The sequence below is a fragment of the Cyclospora cayetanensis genome, unplaced genomic scaffold (genome assembly GCF_002999335.1).
Source record: "Cyclospora cayetanensis isolate NF1_C8 unplaced genomic scaffold, CcayRef3 CcayRef3_contig_174, whole genome shotgun sequence".
Classification (NCBI taxonomy): domain Eukaryota; phylum Apicomplexa; class Conoidasida; order Eucoccidiorida; family Eimeriidae; genus Cyclospora; species Cyclospora cayetanensis.
Window position 1 is genome coordinate 14,480 of NW_020312119.1, and position 18,245 is coordinate 32,724.

The window sequence follows — 18,245 nt, forward strand, 5'->3', positions numbered from 1 at the left end:
ATTAAGGGACAGCATTGAACTGTCTCTACACCAGGAGGGATTCAGATTGTGCAAGGTCATCGCGTAGGCTCCCCAACCTCATACTCATTAAAATGGCATTGAAATCAGTATAGGGCGAGGTGTATGGAAGGTGTGCTCAAGGGACGAGTCGCCAAAAACTGCCCGGGCGGCTTCTCTCTAGATTTTTATACAAGGCTGATAGTCGGCCGTACAGAATTGTGGAGACGCTGAAACTGAATCGGCAACTGTGCTCGTTTGCGACCTCTGCTGCAGCACTCCGGGAGACACAGGAGCGAGGTAAAAATAGAGCAATGTTATGCAGTTACTGCTAGAACCACGCTTTTAGAAACTTGGAATAATGTGCAGGTGTGTGACTTCTCCCATGAAACCGCTCTCTTCAGCTTTTGGGCGGGGGGCCCCCAGGTTCACGGGGGCCCCTCGCCCAAAAGATAGTAACCGATGGGCCAAGTTTCAGGGTGCTAACAGGCAATTACTTTGGTATTTCCCTCTCTATTACAAGGCATGAAGCACAGATATGCAATCAATTAGGGTAGCGAGGGATGCTTCTTCATCGGTTCCTGCTTTCCCTATTCCAAGAAGTACCCGGATTTGGGGTGTCAACGTGCATTCTTGTCCTATCTTGCGTTGCCAGTAGTCATATAATTATTCAGAACTTCAATTTTTAGGTACCTTGGCATGCTGTGGGACATTTTTCTTGTGATGCCCTCACCTAAACCTCCACCAAACCTTTCGCTCGGCTACCGTTTATCGCGTGCTTTGTGAAATCCTCCTTTCCATGCAATTTGAAGGAGCGAAAAACCGCATGCTTGTGTTTACGGTGTGTGTCCCTAAGTGCCTCGGAGTCCTCTGCATTTCCCCACTTCCTCCTTTTCTTGTTTCTGGGCTTTGAATTCATCAGTCTGCTACCATTCCTTCCTCCGGCCTGCATCATGTGGCAGCCTGGATGCTCTTTAGATGCACGATTTTGCTTCTGACTTTGAGCCTGCCTTCGGAGAGAGGCATGCGACAGCTGCCTCAGGTGCAGATGCAGCAACTGGCAGTTTGCGCCAGTGCGCGTGTGAGTATATGTTTTATTCTTTGTTTCCTCTCTGTTAGGCAGGCGTAAGAACTCTTCCCACATACTCAGAGCGCCGCCTTTCTCTTGCTGTGCTCTTTTTTCGCCCCCTTTTGCCGTCGTACAGCTCCATTATATATATATATGTATATATAGAACACCACCGTGGAGTGCGTGTGTGTGTTTGTGCGCCCCCCTCCTACTCTCCTGCTTATATGGTATTATCTTTTTCTATATCTCTGTTCGTATCTCGAAAGCCCTCCGGCGATGCGGGTGCTTAAACGAGTGCGCTTGCGAGACGGCCTCAGCTTGCGTGTCCTCCTTGAGGAGGCTGACGACGTCTGGTTTTTGTATAACTTCGTTGCCCAAGGAGACAAAGTGTCTGCTTCTACTATTCGTAAAGTGCAAAAGGAGACGGCCAGTGGTGGGGTTGCATCGGAGGCGAAGCGAGTTACTCTCTCCATTAAAGTCAGCAGCTGCGAGTTTGAGGGGACCTCAGCGCGTCTCCGCATCTCCGGGCACATCTGTGAGGAGACTCCGTATGCCAAAATGAGCGCTCATCACACACTGGAGGTGGGAGTTACGGATGAGGTGTGTCTGGTAAAGGAGGAGTGGGATGCGCAGCATGAGGAACAAATGAAAGAGGCTACGAATGCAGCGGGAAAGGCAGAGGCCCTCGTGCTCCTGCTGCAGGCTGGCCTTGCGAATTTGCTGTGTGTAAGCAGCCAACTCTCACGCCGCCTCGCACTGGTGGAGATGCCTCTTCCAAAGAACCGAAATGTCTATTCTGGGTATGCCAAAGCCCTCTCGCGCTTCTTTAAGGAGACGGCAGATGCACTCTATCTCCATGTGGACTGGGGCCTCCTCAAAGCCCTTGTGATTGGGGGCCCTGGCTTTTACAAGGATCAGTTTCTTGAGTATTTGCTGCAGGATGCCCAGCAGCAAGGCAGAAAGCAAGTGCTTCAGAAACGAGACCTTATCTTCACAGTACACGCATCATCAGCTTATCGCCACGCCCTCAACGAACTGCTCAGCAACCCCAAAGTGCAGGAACTGCTTGCAGACACAAGGGCCTTAAGGCAAGCAGCATGCATCAGTCAGCTGTACAGAATGCTGAACAACTCATACCACAAGAATCCCCAACAGCCGCAACAGCTGTTGCTGTCTAGTAGCAGCGGCAGCAGGAGCTTCGAGCAGAGCTCGTTGGTCTGCTATGGCCCTCAGGAAGTGCGTAGAGCTGCAGAGTGTGGAGCGATTCAGATCTTGATGGTGAGTGAGGCACTGCTACGGAGCCCTGAACCGGGACAGAGACGATCCTACGTCCAGCTACTGCAGAAGGCAGCGGCAGCAGGCGCGGAGACTCTCACGTTCTCGGATCAACATTCGACTGGCGAGCAACTTGCGCTCTTGGGAGGAATTGCAGCCATCCTGCGGTTCCCACTCATGGAAGAGGCAGAAGAAATGGAGGCATGCGACTTGCGGGAAAGCAAACGCCTGGCACCCTGAAACATAAATATTGGGATACGGGGAGGCCGGGTGGTCTCGGAGGGTGTGCTCGCACGCACGCTCCCCCTGAAAAGCTGCTAGCTGGCATACTAGTGCCTTTTATCATGAAGATTCGGAAAATATTGCTCGAGAGAGAGAGAGAGACATGCTTCTTACAGAGAACCCCGCGGGAAAGCGGCGGCCACTGGCTTCATGCTAGTGAAGGTAGAGGCACCATATCCCGAACTCTTGTAGCTCATGCATTTTGCTGCACTGCACAAAAAGCTCTACACGAAACGACTTTCACGCCATAGATTGCACACTTCCCAGAAAACGAACCGCTGGAAAGAGGGAAGCCTAGCTTACTCCCTAGCTGCACCGTTGCAGCCACTGCATCCTAAAAATGGCGCGCTGGCGTAAGCCCTGAACAAGAGCTCGCTCTGAAGCAGCCTTTTATGGGAGCCAGCCTAAGGGGGGCCTGGCGGGGGGAGAAGGAGTGCCTCGGCGATTCACTACCTCTTCCATGTCGTTCCTCTTCTTGCTGCAAGCATTCAGCGTACAAGCTGCATTGCACCAACACTAAACAAAGGGTGGACTATGTTTGAAGGCTCCCGAACCTGAAGGACTCGTGGGCAGAGTGTTTTCCTGTAGCACTAGAGGGCATGCCTCTTTGTCGTGTCTCCCGCTGTGTCGACCTGCCTCTCTCTTCGGGATTCCCTCTTAGTGCCTCTATCTTGCTCCTGTGTGCCAACTACGGACAAACCAGGAAATAGGGAACCAGGCAGCCGCTCTTCAATCCGCCTGCGCACGCAGGAGAGAGTCGGCCGAGAAGCCTCCATTTAACCGTCTAGCATGTTGTTCTGGCAAGCAAGTCCTAGAGGCCCTCAAGCCTCAACAAACAGACACGCTGCTTCTATTAGATTAGCACTGTGAGTTCTTATCGATGGATGGAAATGTTTTTCTCTGTATTCTTTAAGGACCTGCTGGCTCTTCAATTTTGCCGTTGCTAGAACTTAAAAGCACACCTTCTAGGGAGATACATAATGTCTGCCCGCATATTAGGCAGCTGCGTGCGAATGTGTTCAGATGTATCTGAGGATACACCTGGCCGGTTGCACCCCCGGCGATTCGTATCTTCGGTGAGCTAGGGCCATGTATTTTCGGTGGAACCGGAGTGGTAGCAGCTCGTAAACGAGCCACCAGGCTCTAGACTTTGCCCGCTTTTTCAACTTATGCCAAAAGGCCAAGCTACACGTAGGGCGTTATCGGGTGGTATCAGTGCAAAACTTGACTAACAGTGGAGACTTAATTGAGTATGGACTGCAGTACTGCTTCGACCTAACGGCCAAATTGTTACGGTGCGGCTTAACCTTGCTCCATCCCACAGAAGTCTATGCCCTGGTTCTGTGGAATAATTTTCTGTGTAGAACTCTGCGCGAATGCTCGGAACACTCAGCGAGTGTGGCTCTGTGCACTCTACAGCACCCTGGCTGTCCATTCTCCCCTCGGGACGGAACCCGGAGAAAGGATGTCAGGGGAAAAGAGAGCTCCATTGAAAAAACAGGTGCTTACTTTCTCTCAACTTGCCATACCAATTAGAGACTGACGACTTTCACGGGGAATTCATGGTGAGGCACGTTGTACCGTAGATCCCCCATGGAGGCCTCCTCTTGAACAGTGAACCTCGCCCGTCGACCCATAGGCATCTTGAAATACAATATTCTTTGCTCCTTTTCTGAGCTGCTGCTCCAGCGCAAGGACTATACACTCCGTCAGAGTGGCGCCGAAAAGGCATGTAGAGAACGGTCAGTCTCTGTTCCCTCTTCCGGGCATAGCCCTAAGGTAGCAGCGTGCACCCAAGAAAAGAGAGCCAAAGAAAGTAGGGCGTTATTTAAACTTGCTATTCATAGGGAAACGAGGTGAGCGCATCCCAAAGGAGGGAGGAGCGCATAAGTGTTACTGCTAGGGGCCGCCGACCGTTCGAGGTCCCCTGAATGGGCCCGCCAGTGCTTGTAGCGTTTCCGCATTTTCCTTGATTTTTTCCAAGCCTTGGATTTTATGCAGCTCTATGATAATCAATTTAATCTTCCCATCGTAATCAACGTAGCACGAGTCTAGGAGCAGCATGGCCCCAGTGGCACCTTCAGCGCAGTCACTGCGCCTAAGGCCGAGTTTCCTGTGCATTTGGGGGACCGCTTAAAAGGACAACTGATCACTAATTTACTAGAAATCCGTGGAAACAAATTTATGAGGCTTGTCTAACATTCCAAAAAGGACGATGAGCCATACAAGGAAGAGAGAGGGAGGAAGAGCCCAGTGGCCCCAGGGCCACCGGTCGCTGAAGTCGCCGTGTGCCTCCTTTGAAACCCCCAAAAGAACCCGTGTTTGCTTATCATTAAAGTCATTTTATGTAGAATCTGATCCATACGAAGTGCCTGAAGAAGAAGAAGTGATCCGCAGCCTCATCAGTGCTCACTGGACACGGCAGGAACAGGCAGCACGTGCAGCAGCACTCCTAGCAACAAGTGCGGGAAAAGAAACAGCGGTACTCCATGCACCCGCAGCACCAATGCAAGCAACAGCAGCACCATTTGCTCCGTGTAGGCATCTAAAGGACAGCGCGCAGCAGTGGGAGCAGTATCTATCATGCGCTCGTTGTCTCCAGCCGCCCTCTACTCACCCTTCCCCCTCTCGTTCTTCTGCGTTCCTTCTCCCTGACAAGCCTTATTGTTCCAGCATCGGTGTTAAAAGTAACATTCCTTTCCCTTCCGTGTCGCTCTTCCCTTCATTTAGCCTGCCTCACTAGTTTTTGGACTCCAGCAAGCCCCTCACCTCAGATCCTGCAGCAGAAGTCGCACTGAAGAAACACGGGGCAACGAGTTTCCCCCCTGCCCTCCCCCAAGAGTGCCTGTTCATCTGGCGATGCAAAGGCGGTTTTGCAACACGGAACATTCCCTGCAGCAAGTTCTGTCATAAGGGCTGGATGCTGTTTAGTTTTATGCTTGGCCAAAAGACGCCCGGAGAGATTGGAAGAAAAAGAATCGGGGAGAACGGAAAGGTCAAAATACGAAGAAATTCGAATGTTTTTTACCCAATAACGGACTAAGTTACACTTGTTCACTTCCTACTACACTAGTAACATCAAATGAGAATTAGTGAGGAATTGACCGCTTGGTTCGTTTCCGTTGCAATGAACAAGACGTAGCGTTGTGTGCATGTGCGCTAGACACTACGTGCGGCTAGCTGTGAATGCCAGGAAAGCTTGGAGGACTCAGCTACGTGTACGTTAGCTGTCCCTCTCCCTTTTTCACGAACTCTGAGGGGCGTGAACAGGGAAGAATGATGTCCTTTTGAGACCAAACTCAATACATTTGTACAAATTTTGTATTGAGTCAGAAGTTATTTGTCTCCTTACTGAAATCCCAGATGGATCGTTATCGTTGGTAGCATCGCATGGCTCGATGCGGCTGTTCCCTGCTCATCCACTGGCTGTGGATGCAATAAGGTGCCAGATTTCCCTTTAACCGTCGTCGAATTTTAATGAATTAGTTTGTTATTTGATAGCTTGGTTTTTTGTTTGGCGACGTCTGGAAAGGCATCTTCTTGCCATGAAAGTTGACGGCGGCATAACGCGTGTTGGGGCTCCACACGACAGCCTGCAAGGTATTGAGACGACAGCAGCCCCGCAACTGGTGGAACTGCATGACTTGTAACCCCATATAATGTGTGTGGACGCATTGATGCGATCTTGCGAAACAGGAAAGTATGACGCCCGCAAGGGGTGGGCAACCACTTGAAGATTTTACTAGCGGGCTGGAGATGTACCTTGTTTCGCACCTTCTCGGATTAAAAGAGAGAAAGGCTATTTGTGACATGCCTAATGGGGGGAGAAGCACGGTGATGCAGCAAGCTTTGGGCAAGCTGAAGCAGGAGCATCTATGAATATACTGATATATCGAGAACTATGAAGCTTTGGTTGGCAGGGCACAGCGTAGACGAACAAATGCTGTTCTAGTGGTTCGTCCCAGGTCTACGCGAATTGTCAAGTCCGCTAGTCACACGTTAGGAAGCGACTCATAGACTAAATAAGCGACTAAATGGGCTTTACGAATGATGGAGTACTTTAGGCTCGAGGAGCGAATGAGCAGAACTGCTCTGTCGTAGGTTTTAAAGTAAGATGTGAGCTCGTGTATAGAGCCTATAGATGTCACAACTGTCAATTAGCCCTTGCTTACATCCTGGAGTAGTCAAATGTTGGCATCAGGAAACCTGCGTTACAAAGCAGCCCCAGACAGCCCTCCAGCAATGCATCTGCTTCTATGGGGGGTAATTGAGTCATATATGCCAGAACTATAACTGCATCCAAAAGACCCAGGAACTCGAGCATTAATGGTCAAGGATTCTCAGCGTTACTTGACACTTAATGTGAAGTAAATCTGTGTTCCAAAGAGACAGCGCAGAATGTGAATTTGCTTATTCACTCTGCAGCGCAGTCCCTACGACTCAGATTTGCTGACGGGGAGCATAACCCAAGAATTGACAAAGTTGCGACCTTTGCATGCCACTTAAATATCGGGCAGCTATCGTCATCATGGTCAGTGGCTTTTGCGTCGGATCCGTGCACAATCAAGTAGTCGTATATTTGCTATGCGCGAACAAATGGAGGGCGTGTGTGCGGCCACAAATGTGCGATGCGAAGCTGTGTGCGCCAGGAAGCGCAACGATGAAACACCTTCTGGTCTCCTTATCAACGCTAATATCATCCATAGAGGGAGAGGAGAACACAGTATTTCATCAAGGTGAGTCATGCCTGCCTGAGGGAGGCTCTGTAATCAGTAAGAGACGACACTGTAAGCATGTGTCTCGTCTTAGTGGCTCTACAACCAGTCCCTCATTAAGAACTTTGATTAAATCGACCCAGTAACAGAAGGAGTAAGCCAGATATAAAGGGGGATTTCGTTAATTTGTTAAAGGATGACGAGCTGCCGGCAGGCTGGCCTTCCTTGCCGTCCAGTGCATCGTATGGGGCTAATCTTCGGGTCAGCCTCAAGCTGTTCCATGGATGTGGATGCCCTTACTGCATGGAGAGGAGATCAAAAGGCAGAGGCGTTATTCTTTTGAAAAAGGCAAGGTGCAGGAATTGATCAGCCCTTTGAAGCATAACCCAATATTGGTGCCACAAACGGACGGAAGGTGACGCATGTAAGATACCTATGTGACTCCTGAATAGACTTACTGCTAGGCAGAAAACTCCTATGTCGTATACTGGCAACTCGCTTCACAAATTACGCGGATTAACAGTCTATTCAACATTTGATTATGCATGTGCGTTCTTACAGCTCCCCATTCACCCAGAGAACACGCACCAAACGGCTATCTACACATCCACTTGCAAAACTCGAGTACCCGTGTACACTGTTCGGAGTTGCTACTGCCTCATCTGTACTGCAACATAGAGCTTATCAGGATCTTTATGTGCTTATAGAGCGAGTATGGATGGTTATCGACTTGGATGACTCCCTAGTTTATAACCAAAAAGTTCCGGAGCATCTACAGCACCTAGACTGAGCGCTTCGGGTAGTATAGGATAAGCAGGTCCGTTCATAACACGCAAGCGATTGTCTTTATGAAAATAATTGTATTATTGGAATTCAGCGATTCAGCTCCAGGAGCGAGCCAGACTTGGCAAAGAATTGAAGCAATCGGGGCGTGGCCTTTACGTATACTCAGCGGCAAGGACCTTGTGAAGTTCCATGGCCTTGCATCTTATTTTCGGAATTCTATTTGTCGGTTGTTCTAATCGATCTTCATTAAACTGCTCTCCTTATCAACATGCAATTTGTGACCTGGACGAGGAAGCTGATGCTGCAGTAAGCATGCTTATGGGCCGCCCCACAACGCCCCGGCACTTGCCCTGTCCGATTATGAGTGTCACGTTCTGCTAACAATCAATGCTAGTGGTTCCCCAACAGGGCACGAGTTGTCCAAAATACCAGATTTCTGCATGTCATTCGTATCGCTTCACTGAGAGCGGGCAGCGATATGCTGAGCGGAAAAGAAAGGAACTCTAGACGGTGAGGTGTAAGGCGAAAAAAGCTAGAGCAATCTATCTGGGCGTCATTTTACTGCCTGAACCGACAACTCTAAATTTACCTTGGAATGGGTTTTTGGAACTCTGAAAATGCCAGAGTTGTTCACTGGCTTGAACATCTACTGCAGTATGGCTTTACAGTGAAGTATACCCAGCGCATGACTAACGTGGTCGCCGACGCACCCTCGCGACTTCCCAGTGATTCACTGTGGTACCGCACAACGGCTCCTGTGCAATGATTCACCGTTTGTAGCGAAACGACTCATATGCTTTCGATATCCATTCACCCGGTACTACTGCCAAAATCCAGAATGCCGAAAGGGTGAAGCACAATACAACTTTGAGGATGGCGTGCTCTGGTTCGATACAATGCAAGGACTCCGTCACTTATACATCTCAGCTTCGTTCCACAATGCTGGTTTCCCCCAAAACACATTAATATGAGTTTTCGGGCTAACATGGTCTCACACTATAGTGGGAAAGTTCTCACGGTCCATCTGCTGGTCTGAGACGCATCCTGCGGCAGAGGCGTCTGCACTGTTCTGCCCAGATAGTTGACAGCTGAAGCAGCGCATTTTTGTTAGCCCGTCTTCTCATAAAGCAGTCTACCTCCTGAAAAGATATGGACCAAGCTGGTTGTGAACTTTAATGTCGGACTACCCGAGGGCAAGGGTCAGAGTGCCACCTACGTCGTTGTCCATAGATTCACAAATAGGGGCATTTCATTCCTTGCTCCAGCTGTCACGGCTTTAGGAAGTGCTCAGTTAGTCCATGAAACGTGCTTAAAAGCTTCGAAAATACTCCACAAATTTCATGACGGATAGGGATCCAGGGTTTGTTAGTGCGTTCTGGCATGCCTCTATTTCCACCCAGGCATTAACCATAGACCTGACCATTGCAGACCACCTTCAGGCAGATAGACAGATCGAGCGCATCATTGGTACACCTCTGAAGTACCTGTGGCTCAATGCTCACAAAAATCCAATTGATTGGCTTGATATTCTTCCTTGTGCTGAATGGGTCTGTAATTCGACAGTATACTTGAAAACTCATTGGTCCCCCGCAAAAAGGCTATCCACCAAGGAACTCTTCTCACATCCGAGCCTAGAATTGGTGGTCCGGAATCAACATATATCCTTAGACTAGTGCATGTAAATAATTGCGCAGCTCAAAAGAGACTGGAATGGACTTCTCATCAGCTGCGGTCGGGTATGTGTTTTGAACCTGAAGATCTGGTCGTTCTGTATCATCAAGCTTTACGCAGTGCACCAGAAGGTGATGTGACCGCACGAAGAAGTTTGCTGCCGATGGCCAGGATCACAATCCACCCTCTCACGACTCAATGCTCTTTCTTGCTCTATCGATTTCGTCAAGATTGGAGTTGCCACAAAACTATACAGGTCCCCAAAAGGTGCTTTAAAACTATTCAAATCATTCGCGGACTGTGCCAGGCAGGGAAGTGTCGTTGATGGGGTGGAGGATTCACAGGAAGCCGTAAAAGGGCTGGTCTGTAGGATTTCTACGAGACAAGGACATACTGCAAGGGATACTCTAGTGAAATAAGGTGGGGAGCCCCACGCTCAGTGCCTAACGTGGGAACAGTTGCGGGCTTCGCTGCCTTCAGGAGAATCTGCGATCGGCTTAACAACTCTACTGGCCCTAGACGTTTTAAAGGCATTCTTTCGGTAACTCGTCTTACCTCGTGCAGGTTCTGCCCCAAAATAGTTACCTTCATCCACGATGCTGCATGCAGCGTTATGAGGTATTATTGTTGAGGTGTTCTCTACACTCGTTTTTATGCGCAGACACTCTGAGTAATATTGTATAAACATGCCTTTTTTGAAGGTTCGTGGTCGACTATTCCCCGCGTACTGGTTGTATTTAAACCTAGGCATAGCTATGAAAAGCACGAAAATACTGCCAAACTAGTGTGCAATCCGATTCTCTTCACATATTTTACTTGCCTTCTGCTTTCTCATAGCAAAAGGCTCACACTTTTAGGCGCTCCGGCGCAATCGAGGACTCGCCCCGCCATAGGGCTGTTGGTTTGGTTTCTTGTTCGTTGTAGGCTAGTACGTGTGCTATGTGGACCTCTCTTCCCGTTGAGTTCAGAGTAAAAGCTGATGCCCACTTTTTTTCCATCCGCGCTATTTTCTCGGTCGTTCCTGCTTCTAAAGTTACGACAGGGGGAACTCTTTCGCTGTCGTGTATTCAGTTACTTTTGACGTGCAAATACGGAGCCTGAGGACGTGCCTCTTGAGATCGGGCGTCCGGGACTAGGGAGGGAGGGAGGGGCTGTTACATTAAAAGTTTCCTAGTACTTGTTGAATCAAACAAAGACTCAGCAGGAAATTGACTAGTTGGTTTGTCTGCTCATACATTTTATTTATTTTATACTACTGTACGCGCTATACGAGAATACGCTGTGTTGCGTGCGTATGTGCTAGACGCTATATGCAGCAGCCTTAAATGATCCAAGTGCTTATAGGGTGCAGTTACGAGGGCCTTAGCTAGCCTCCTCGCTTATTTCGGGGCCTTAGAGGCATGGGCAGGAGGAGTAGGGAGCGTTTATAAGGCACTCAATAATTTCATGTACAGTTTGCATAGAGTGTGATTAAATACTTTCCTGTGGAGAGCATTGATGAAGCGTTACAAGCTCCAATCTTTTGCCGTGCCACCTTCATTCATACAGCTAAGGTTTCGGTGGCTGCTTGTGGCATTGAATCGTATTTGCTGTATTTCTGTTGGTTGCCGTGTTAGCCCACTTACGATGAGGAAGTGTTCAGCCACTCCTAGGCCACTGTAGCTACGTCTTTCTATGTTATGGCATGCGTCAACAGACCGGAATTCCCCTTCTATTTAATAGAAAGAGAATGTACAGCCCATGTCTTAAGGCTGCGCCGCAGATATTCCGTAGGGGATTCGCGTTTCGCAACTGCGTATACTAGCATGGAAATGCTATAAGGGCAGATCCAAGAACAGGAAGGAGCAATGAGACGGCCGGAAATCTCAAGCACATATAGGCATATTTCAAAATATGAGCTGCGATTACAGTCTTTCCCTTGCCTTGCACAGCATATACCATTTGTGAGGAAAGAGGGGGGCCGAAATAGGTTGTTCATTCGCACTCCCTCCCCTACAAAAGGTGACAGCAAACATTGAAATAAGCCCCTCAAGCACTTGAATCAAAAGAAGGCTGTCAATGCCTTCAAAAGGTTAATTATAAGAAAATTACGAGGCAAGATATGGAAACCGACAGTTAACAGCTTTCCTCGGGGCCCCAAGCGCTTCATTGGCAAAATGCATGTGCAGTTGACCATTTTTCTTCCTATTACTCAGCAAATTGGTGTTCTTTTTACTGCGATTTAGCTCGAGCTCCGGCAATATCTCCTTGTATTGAATCGATGGTGCAGCCACAAGGCACCGGGGCGCGGATAGCGGCGTCAGGCGAGTGCGTTTTCTGATCGTAGTCGTTATAAAACGTTTCCATTCAAATTCGTTTAGTGTCAACTTGTAATCCAGAAAACTTGGGGGGACTTGGGAAATTTTCAACTTCCCCGGGAAGTGGGAATGAAAGACAAACCGGCTCTGCTCTGTGTGCATCGAGAGCTGATCACTCAGAAGGCAAGAGTGCCATATGTTGCACTTCATCCCTTCCTTTCTGCAGGATCATTTGGCCCAATGAGACCGGCCCCAGGAGCCGCCTTGATGCCACTCTGCCTCTAACAGGATCGGTTCCCCCGCGTCCTTCATCATGGTGCTCTCTTCAGCAATGTGTTGCTCTGGTGAAAAAGCCATTCTGCTGCTTTCCCCAGTCCTCTGTGGAGAGACCAACAAAAGGAGGAGAGCCTATTCTTTGGCTGCCGCCAATCCTGGGCCTGTCCCCGATCTTCTGGGTGTTAATTCTTTCCAGCATCCTGTTATGTCTCGCCGCACACTTCCTCGCTTCCAAAGTACGCTCGCGCTCAGGGACAGCCAGAGCAAGAAAGAGGCACTACTGGATCGATGGGAGAAAAGGAGGAAGGGGGAGATTGAGGACTACACTGCCCTGCTTTGCTGACTACAAAATCAAGCGCGTGCCTGCAGCTTTTTTCGGTTCTTGCTCTGTCCCTCTCATCTTTCTCCTGTAAATCTCCCTCTGTCCTCTTCCCTTCGTGTCTTGCTCTCCTCGTTTCGCGCTTCGGGCTGGTGTTTCTTCTTTCGCACAATGCTAGTGGACGCACTTGAATACTCCCTTCCCCGCTTTCTGCCCGTCCCATTTCTTCTCCGTTCTGTCACTTCTTTGTTATGCTCTCATCTACATCTGTGTGTTCATCTGTGCTCCTGTCAGGTCTGCGTAACAGTCTTCGTTGTACTTCTCTGCCTCATTGGTCTGTCTCTTCATGAGTTTTCACATGCAGTCGCTGCTTTCGCTGCAGGGGCCGAAGGAGTCCCAGAATCCGTAAGTTTGTATGTCCACCTTGTTCCTGGATTTAGCCTCCTTCCTCTCCTTTTAGTTCGCCGTCTCTCTCGTTTAACTTTTCCTTGTTCGTGTGTGCGTGCGACAGGGTTACCTGACCTGCGACCTGATGCGCTACATGGGGCTTGGGGATATAGCAATAGCCGTGTTCTTCATTGTCTTCGGTGGTCTGAGCATTCCAGGAGGAAGAGTATATCTAGATGTAAGAGTATTTGAGAAAGCGACAGCGTGTGCTTGGGCGCTTTCCTCCCTTGATGCACAGTAATGGGGTTTCCATTGGTGTTCTTCGAGTAAAAGTCGCTAGCCCAAAGATGCATTCGCGCACAGAGGGATGACGGGCAACGAAGGAAGGCATCCTGAAGAGAGCATCATGCATCCTCCCTTGGCATACACTGCAAGTGAAGCGGCAGGAAGTGCAGAGTGCCAGTCGATTTTAGAGTTCTCTTAAAGCTGAGACCCCATATCCGTGGTAAAACATTCGTGTTCTCTTCATACTGAGCTAATTCTTTTCACACTGCATTTGTTCGTTCTCTGCCGTCAGGATAGCAGCGCCATAAGTGGCAGGTGGAGAACGATAATTTCGGCTGGTAGGAGAACGCAGCGCATGGGCGGAATCCCGTTTTTTGAAATACCATTTCGTTCTCTCCTTGGACTGTTTTCTACAAACAGTTTCTCTCTCTGGCTGTAATAATTTTGTGTCGGGTTCCATGTCTGTCACTGGTTTTTGTTTACTTTAGTCATTCGCCATTCCCTCCATGTCCGTATCTTTTCGCCGTCCTTCTGCATGCGGAGCTCCTCCGCTTTCTCTGCATCTTTGGCTGCTGTTTGCTCAGCTGGTCCTCTGGCAAACTTTCTGCTCGCGGTAGTTGCAACATGCATGGTGCATCTCTACCTCTATTTATCGAGCTCAAGCCTACATGGCACTTCTCTGCCTCTTCCAATCGTCGGCTTCATATGGTGCGGAGGGAATGGAGGTATCTTTTTACCATCGGACTTCGTTTTTTTGCGGAGCCCAAACGGTTTTGTTGGGAATATGTTTGCAAGGCTGAAACTGAAAGTAATCGCCAGAGGGGCACGGAAAGGCGTGATGCCTGCGGCTTTTTTTTTTGAACGTGTAGAAACTCACCAGGCCCAGACACAGGAAGGATTGATTGAGCTACTGTGACGGTTGGGTCTTGTGCCATCTCAGCAAATCAGCAGCTAGAGCCAAGGGCTTGGACTGGGGTGAATGTCCTGATCGACCTTTTTACTGCGTTTTATGTCGCAGCTTCATATTTCTGCAGTACATGGCGTTCATCATAAACCTGCTCCCTCTTCCGCCCTTTGAGTAAGCCGATGAACTAGTTTTTCCATTGTTGTGTTGGTTTGCTGTAGGCTTCAAGCGAAAGAAAATGTTCGCATGCAGGACAAAGCAAGCAAAGGCTTCCCTGCAGCTTAGTTTCCGTTCATTTCCAAGTGTGTCTCCCAATGCGTCTCGTCTCAGTGGCTGGCAGGCGCTCTCTCCTCATCTGCCAGATGGTTGCTTTCTTAAGAAGCTTTTGCGAGAAAGTCACTTGGCCCGCAGCTTGTCACTCTTGTTCTCAACGGCCATTGTGTACCTCTCTATCTCACTAGTAAGCTAATTTGCATCTAGGTTTCCTATTCACGTGGCTTGCCGCCCTTATCGCCTGTTTACCTGGTTCAACCGGACACCCACTCACCCCAGCAGTTGCAGACATAACGCACAGTTGTTTGTTTGTCTATGCTTTGTGTTTCCCAGTTCCCATCTATTTGGTATTTCTTCTGCTATTTTTCTGCTATCGCGACGGGTCTACCTCCATTTATCTTTGCGGGAAGCATGCAGCTGATTCTACATCCTCTTTCAGCAGCATGAACAAGAGCTTTCCTGTTATAAGCTGTACTGGAATGCAGCTGAATTCTGCAGCAGAGTGTGCAGACACACGGCAAAAAGTGCCAACAATCACGTTTTCGATTTTAGAATCGTCATCATGTTTTTTCGTTGACATACATCGTTTTCTTCGAAAGCCTGAAGAAGGGCGATGTGTGATCTTCTCGACAAAAGAGAAAGCATCAGCTAGGTATAGCCTAACGATGGTAAAATTTATTCAATCTTTGCAAAAGTTTCTTTCGGCCATCAATCTAAACATGACGCGTTGAATGTGGCTTTGATTCCTACTGTTTCAAGTTTATACTAGGAGCGAAATGGGGAAAAAGCTAGACAGGAACACAGACTGCTCGCCTTCCCTTCTAACCAGAACCAGCGTTAGTTTCCAATTAGCTAATTATCCCCACGACAAAATAGAAATGAGTAGGCAACAAGATAGCTCACAGGTAAAACATGGGACTCCTACACGTATTCCTCCTCAATCGAATCAAATATGGTTTCCATCTGTAGATTATTGGTCCCTCCATACAATGCCCCCATCTTAGCGTCTCGCAAGTATTTCTCCGCGGGAAAATCCTTGCTGCAACCCAAACCCCCGAAGAACTCGATGCATGCGCTTGCCACTTTCTCTGCCGTTAATGATGCCTTGTACTTTGCAATTGCTGCTTCCTTCTTCACAGATAAAGATCGGGATCTCAACAACGCAGCTGCTAAGACCAGCGCGCGGACAGACTCTATCTCCGACGCCAGCTGCGCACATGACACCAAATCGCAAAATTGCACAAGGATAAAAAAAGGAATGTACCAAGACAACTTTTAAACCAACGTAGAAAACAAAACCGAATTACTTATCTCTGTGCTTCGACTAAAAAGCACAAGCGGACCATGCTCTCAATTCCATCATACAGTCCACGAAAGCAACCGTATTATTCAGCTGCGTACTTGGCACGGCTAATGTGCATTTATCACATATATTACTGATCGGTATACATCTTGAACAACTTTAATTTGGATGCGTGATCACCTCGGCAGCCCTGAAACGAATCCCCTGGAAGTCTTTCAGTCGTTTTTGTTCTGCGTTCTCTTTTTCAATCAAAAACGGAACAGCAGCGTCAAAGGCACCCTCTGCGAGCCCCAATAACTGAGCAGCAATAGCTGAGAAAGGAAGGGACAACAGGGGAAAGAGGAGGCATTAAGGTGAGCCGCAAGAAAAAAAAAGGAACAAATGACCAATACGAACGAATACAGAGCGACGCAGAGAAAAATGTAAAATCAACACGAAAATTCATGATGTCAACTGCCGGTGCTCACGATCTAGAGTGTAAGGGCCAAGGGATGAGGAATGAATGCGCGGAAAAGATGTGAGAGGAACCGCCAGAAAAATGTAAAGGACTACGCAGGGATCATACCAATTTTGTTGCCGCTTAGAATATTTTCAGTCAATTCTTTCCACCCGCCTAGTGGACCCAGCACCTGACTTTCCGGAACCTAAAAAAAATGAAAGGAAGGAGAAACACCACATCTACCAGGAAACGCTTGTGATACCCAAAGCACGCATGGACGAACAGCGCAGATATTTCAAAGCGAATCATAGAACCGCAGCCAGAAAAACATTGCTCCAAGGAAATACCGCACAATGAAAAAGCATAGGGAACATTTTTAAATTCTGTCACTTACAAAAACATTCTGCAGGGAAACTTCGCATGTGGAGGTGGCTCTAACTCCGGTTTTATTCAAATTCCTCCCAACAGTCAAACCGTTTGTCTCGCGCTCGACAATGAAACATGAGAGGCCTTCTTCTGGCTGAAAATTATAGAGGCAGAAAGGTGGCAAGATTCCGGAAGTTTTTTGAAATTAAAGCAAAAGGTTGTGCATGTGCACTCAAGCCGTAGCAAGCTGGCTATAGGAATATGCAGAACGACTTCAAGAATTTCGGTGCAAGCTGTTTCTCAAGGAAGCGTTAAGGAAACACCTTCTCAGGATTGGTTGTGGCGATGACAAGGAAGACCCCCGCCTCCTTTGCGTTGGAGATATATTGTTTGTTCCCTTTCAAGAAGAAGCCACCCTTTTCCTCATCGCGGGTAGCTGTGCAATGCACGGAGAAGGGGGCCCTGGCACTGGTGGAAGATTCACTCAAACAGAAACAACCAACCGTGTCTGCGACATAAAAGCAAGACCAAAACGGACAGCCAAGCGATATACTATCAAAAGAAGCAGCTAAAAGAGATAGAAGGGCAAACATAGTGCACTCGTTTCAAGTAGCGACGGGCAGTTGAGAAAGGAATCAGGAAGCAGGCAAAAGAAGACGCCGAGAACGAAGATAGAGGGGGAGGCTCGAGGCGCGAGGAAAAAAAAGAGTGAATAAAGGAGCTACAACTGAAAATAATGGCATGAGCAGTCAAAAAAACTAAGCAGGCTAAATGGGGACACAAAAGCAAGGGAGATAAAACCACCTGAGCACAATTTTGGCAGGTAGTTCAGTTTTTGTTCCGACGTTCCGTGCTGGCAGACAGCTTGCAAAACCAAATGGTTCTGAGGAGATATAGAAACAAACCGAGACGTACTGATGCTCTAGATGATACGCTGGCGTACATATGCAACAGATATACTCAGCAGTCAGTGTCAATCTACGCTCTTTTTTACAAGCAGCAGTCCCGAATGCAGCAGCACTCCAAGTCTACCGGGGGGCGTATTAGCAGCAAGAACTCTAGCAGCAGCTACAAAGGGAACAGGACCAGCAGCATGACGTGCAACACGCTAAGAGTTATCTGCTTGTATTTTGTAGCATACATGCGAGCAGAGGAAAAGGCCCACGGCAGGATCAACTCTGCTGATCTCCCTGATAACGAGCAAACTGTCAGTAAAAGAGATGTCACTACCACCCTCAACAGTACCGACGCCCATAGCCATGAAGCCTACGATAAAACAGAGGCAACGCCCGCAAAAACAACGTACGGCCAGCACATTCAGGTGCGCGTCTTCGAACAACAGTAGGAGCACTAGGAAACGCCTTCTGGGTTGTGGGATGGACTTCGTTTGTTTCGTTCTAGCTTGTTCATTGCTGCTAATCATGTCCTATTGTTGTTTGGTTTTACGTCATTGACTCATCATTTCGATCCACAAAGTCAGGCTAAGTTTGCGCTGATTGCGTTCACAGCTTACCCTGTTGAAAGAGAGCATTGATGACATCGAGGCTCATCTCTCCCTCTTCGTCCATCTTGGAAACAAGAGGCCTGATCTCCTGATGATG

General features: G+C 48.5%; 3 protein-coding genes across 3 annotated transcripts; 2 read left to right on the forward strand and 1 right to left on the reverse strand.

Annotated features, from left to right (window-relative positions):
• Nucleotides 1–1,342: 1,342 nt before the first annotated feature.
• On the forward strand, nt 1,343–2,581 carry LOC34617269 (protein pelota homolog). The gene is made up of 2 exons (XM_026337286.1): nt 1,343–1,799; nt 2,139–2,581. Exons 1-2 carry the CDS (start codon nt 1,343–1,345, stop codon nt 2,579–2,581), a joined length of 900 nt encoding a protein of 299 aa, XP_026193071.1.
• Nucleotides 2,582–12,055: 9,474 nt separating this feature from the next.
• On the forward strand, nt 12,056–14,732 carry LOC34617270. The gene is made up of 7 exons (XM_026337287.1): nt 12,056–12,098; nt 12,156–12,604; nt 12,982–13,092; nt 13,199–13,371; nt 14,017–14,067; nt 14,378–14,437; nt 14,594–14,732. The coding sequence occupies exons 1-7, from the start codon at nt 12,056–12,058 to the stop codon at nt 14,730–14,732; spliced, it is 1,026 nt and encodes a 341-aa protein (XP_026193072.1).
• Nucleotides 14,733–15,457: 725 nt separating this feature from the next.
• LOC34617271 (short/branched chain specific acyl-CoA dehydrogenase, mitochondrial) lies at nt 15,458–18,245 on the reverse strand. Its single transcript, XM_026337289.1, has 8 exons — nt 18,158–18,245; nt 17,786–17,910; nt 17,449–17,527; nt 16,968–17,152; nt 16,673–16,798; nt 16,405–16,483; nt 16,020–16,150; nt 15,458–15,745 (listed from the first exon to the last, which is right to left on the reverse strand). The coding sequence occupies exons 1-8, from the start codon at nt 18,210–18,212 to the stop codon at nt 15,458–15,460; spliced, it is 1,068 nt and encodes a 355-aa protein (XP_026193074.1). The 5' UTR covers nt 18,213–18,245.

Excerpts from the sequence above, each read along its gene's own strand:
- LOC34617269 (XM_026337286.1), top strand. The coding sequence starts at position 1,343 with ATGCGGGTGCTTAAACGAGTGCGCTTGCGAGACGGCCTCAGCTTGCGT. Across the intron at positions 1,800-2,138 it reads GAATTTGCTGTGTGTAAGCA|ACACAAGGGCCTTAAGGCAA; the intron begins GCCAACTCTCAC and ends AACTGCTTGCAG.
- LOC34617270 (XM_026337287.1), top strand. The coding sequence starts at position 12,056 with ATGGTGCAGCCACAAGGCACCGGGGCGCGGATAGCGGCGTCAG. Across the intron at positions 12,099-12,155 it reads GGCGCGGATAGCGGCGTCAG|TGTCAACTTGTAATCCAGAA; the intron begins GCGAGTGCGTTT and ends AAATTCGTTTAG. Across the intron at positions 12,605-12,981 it reads CACACTTCCTCGCTTCCAAA|GTCTGCGTAACAGTCTTCGT; the intron begins GTACGCTCGCGC and ends TGCTCCTGTCAG.
- LOC34617271 (XM_026337289.1), bottom strand. The coding sequence starts at position 18,212 with ATGGACGAAGAGGGAGAGATGAGCCTCGATGTCATCAATGCTCTCTTT. Across the intron at positions 17,153-17,448 it reads CCTGCCAAAATTGTGCTCAG|ACACGGTTGGTTGTTTCTGT; the intron begins GTGGTTTTATCT and ends TTTATGTCGCAG. Across the intron at positions 16,799-16,967 it reads CCACAACCAATCCTGAGAAG|CCAGAAGAAGGCCTCTCATG; the intron begins GTGTTTCCTTAA and ends TATAATTTTCAG.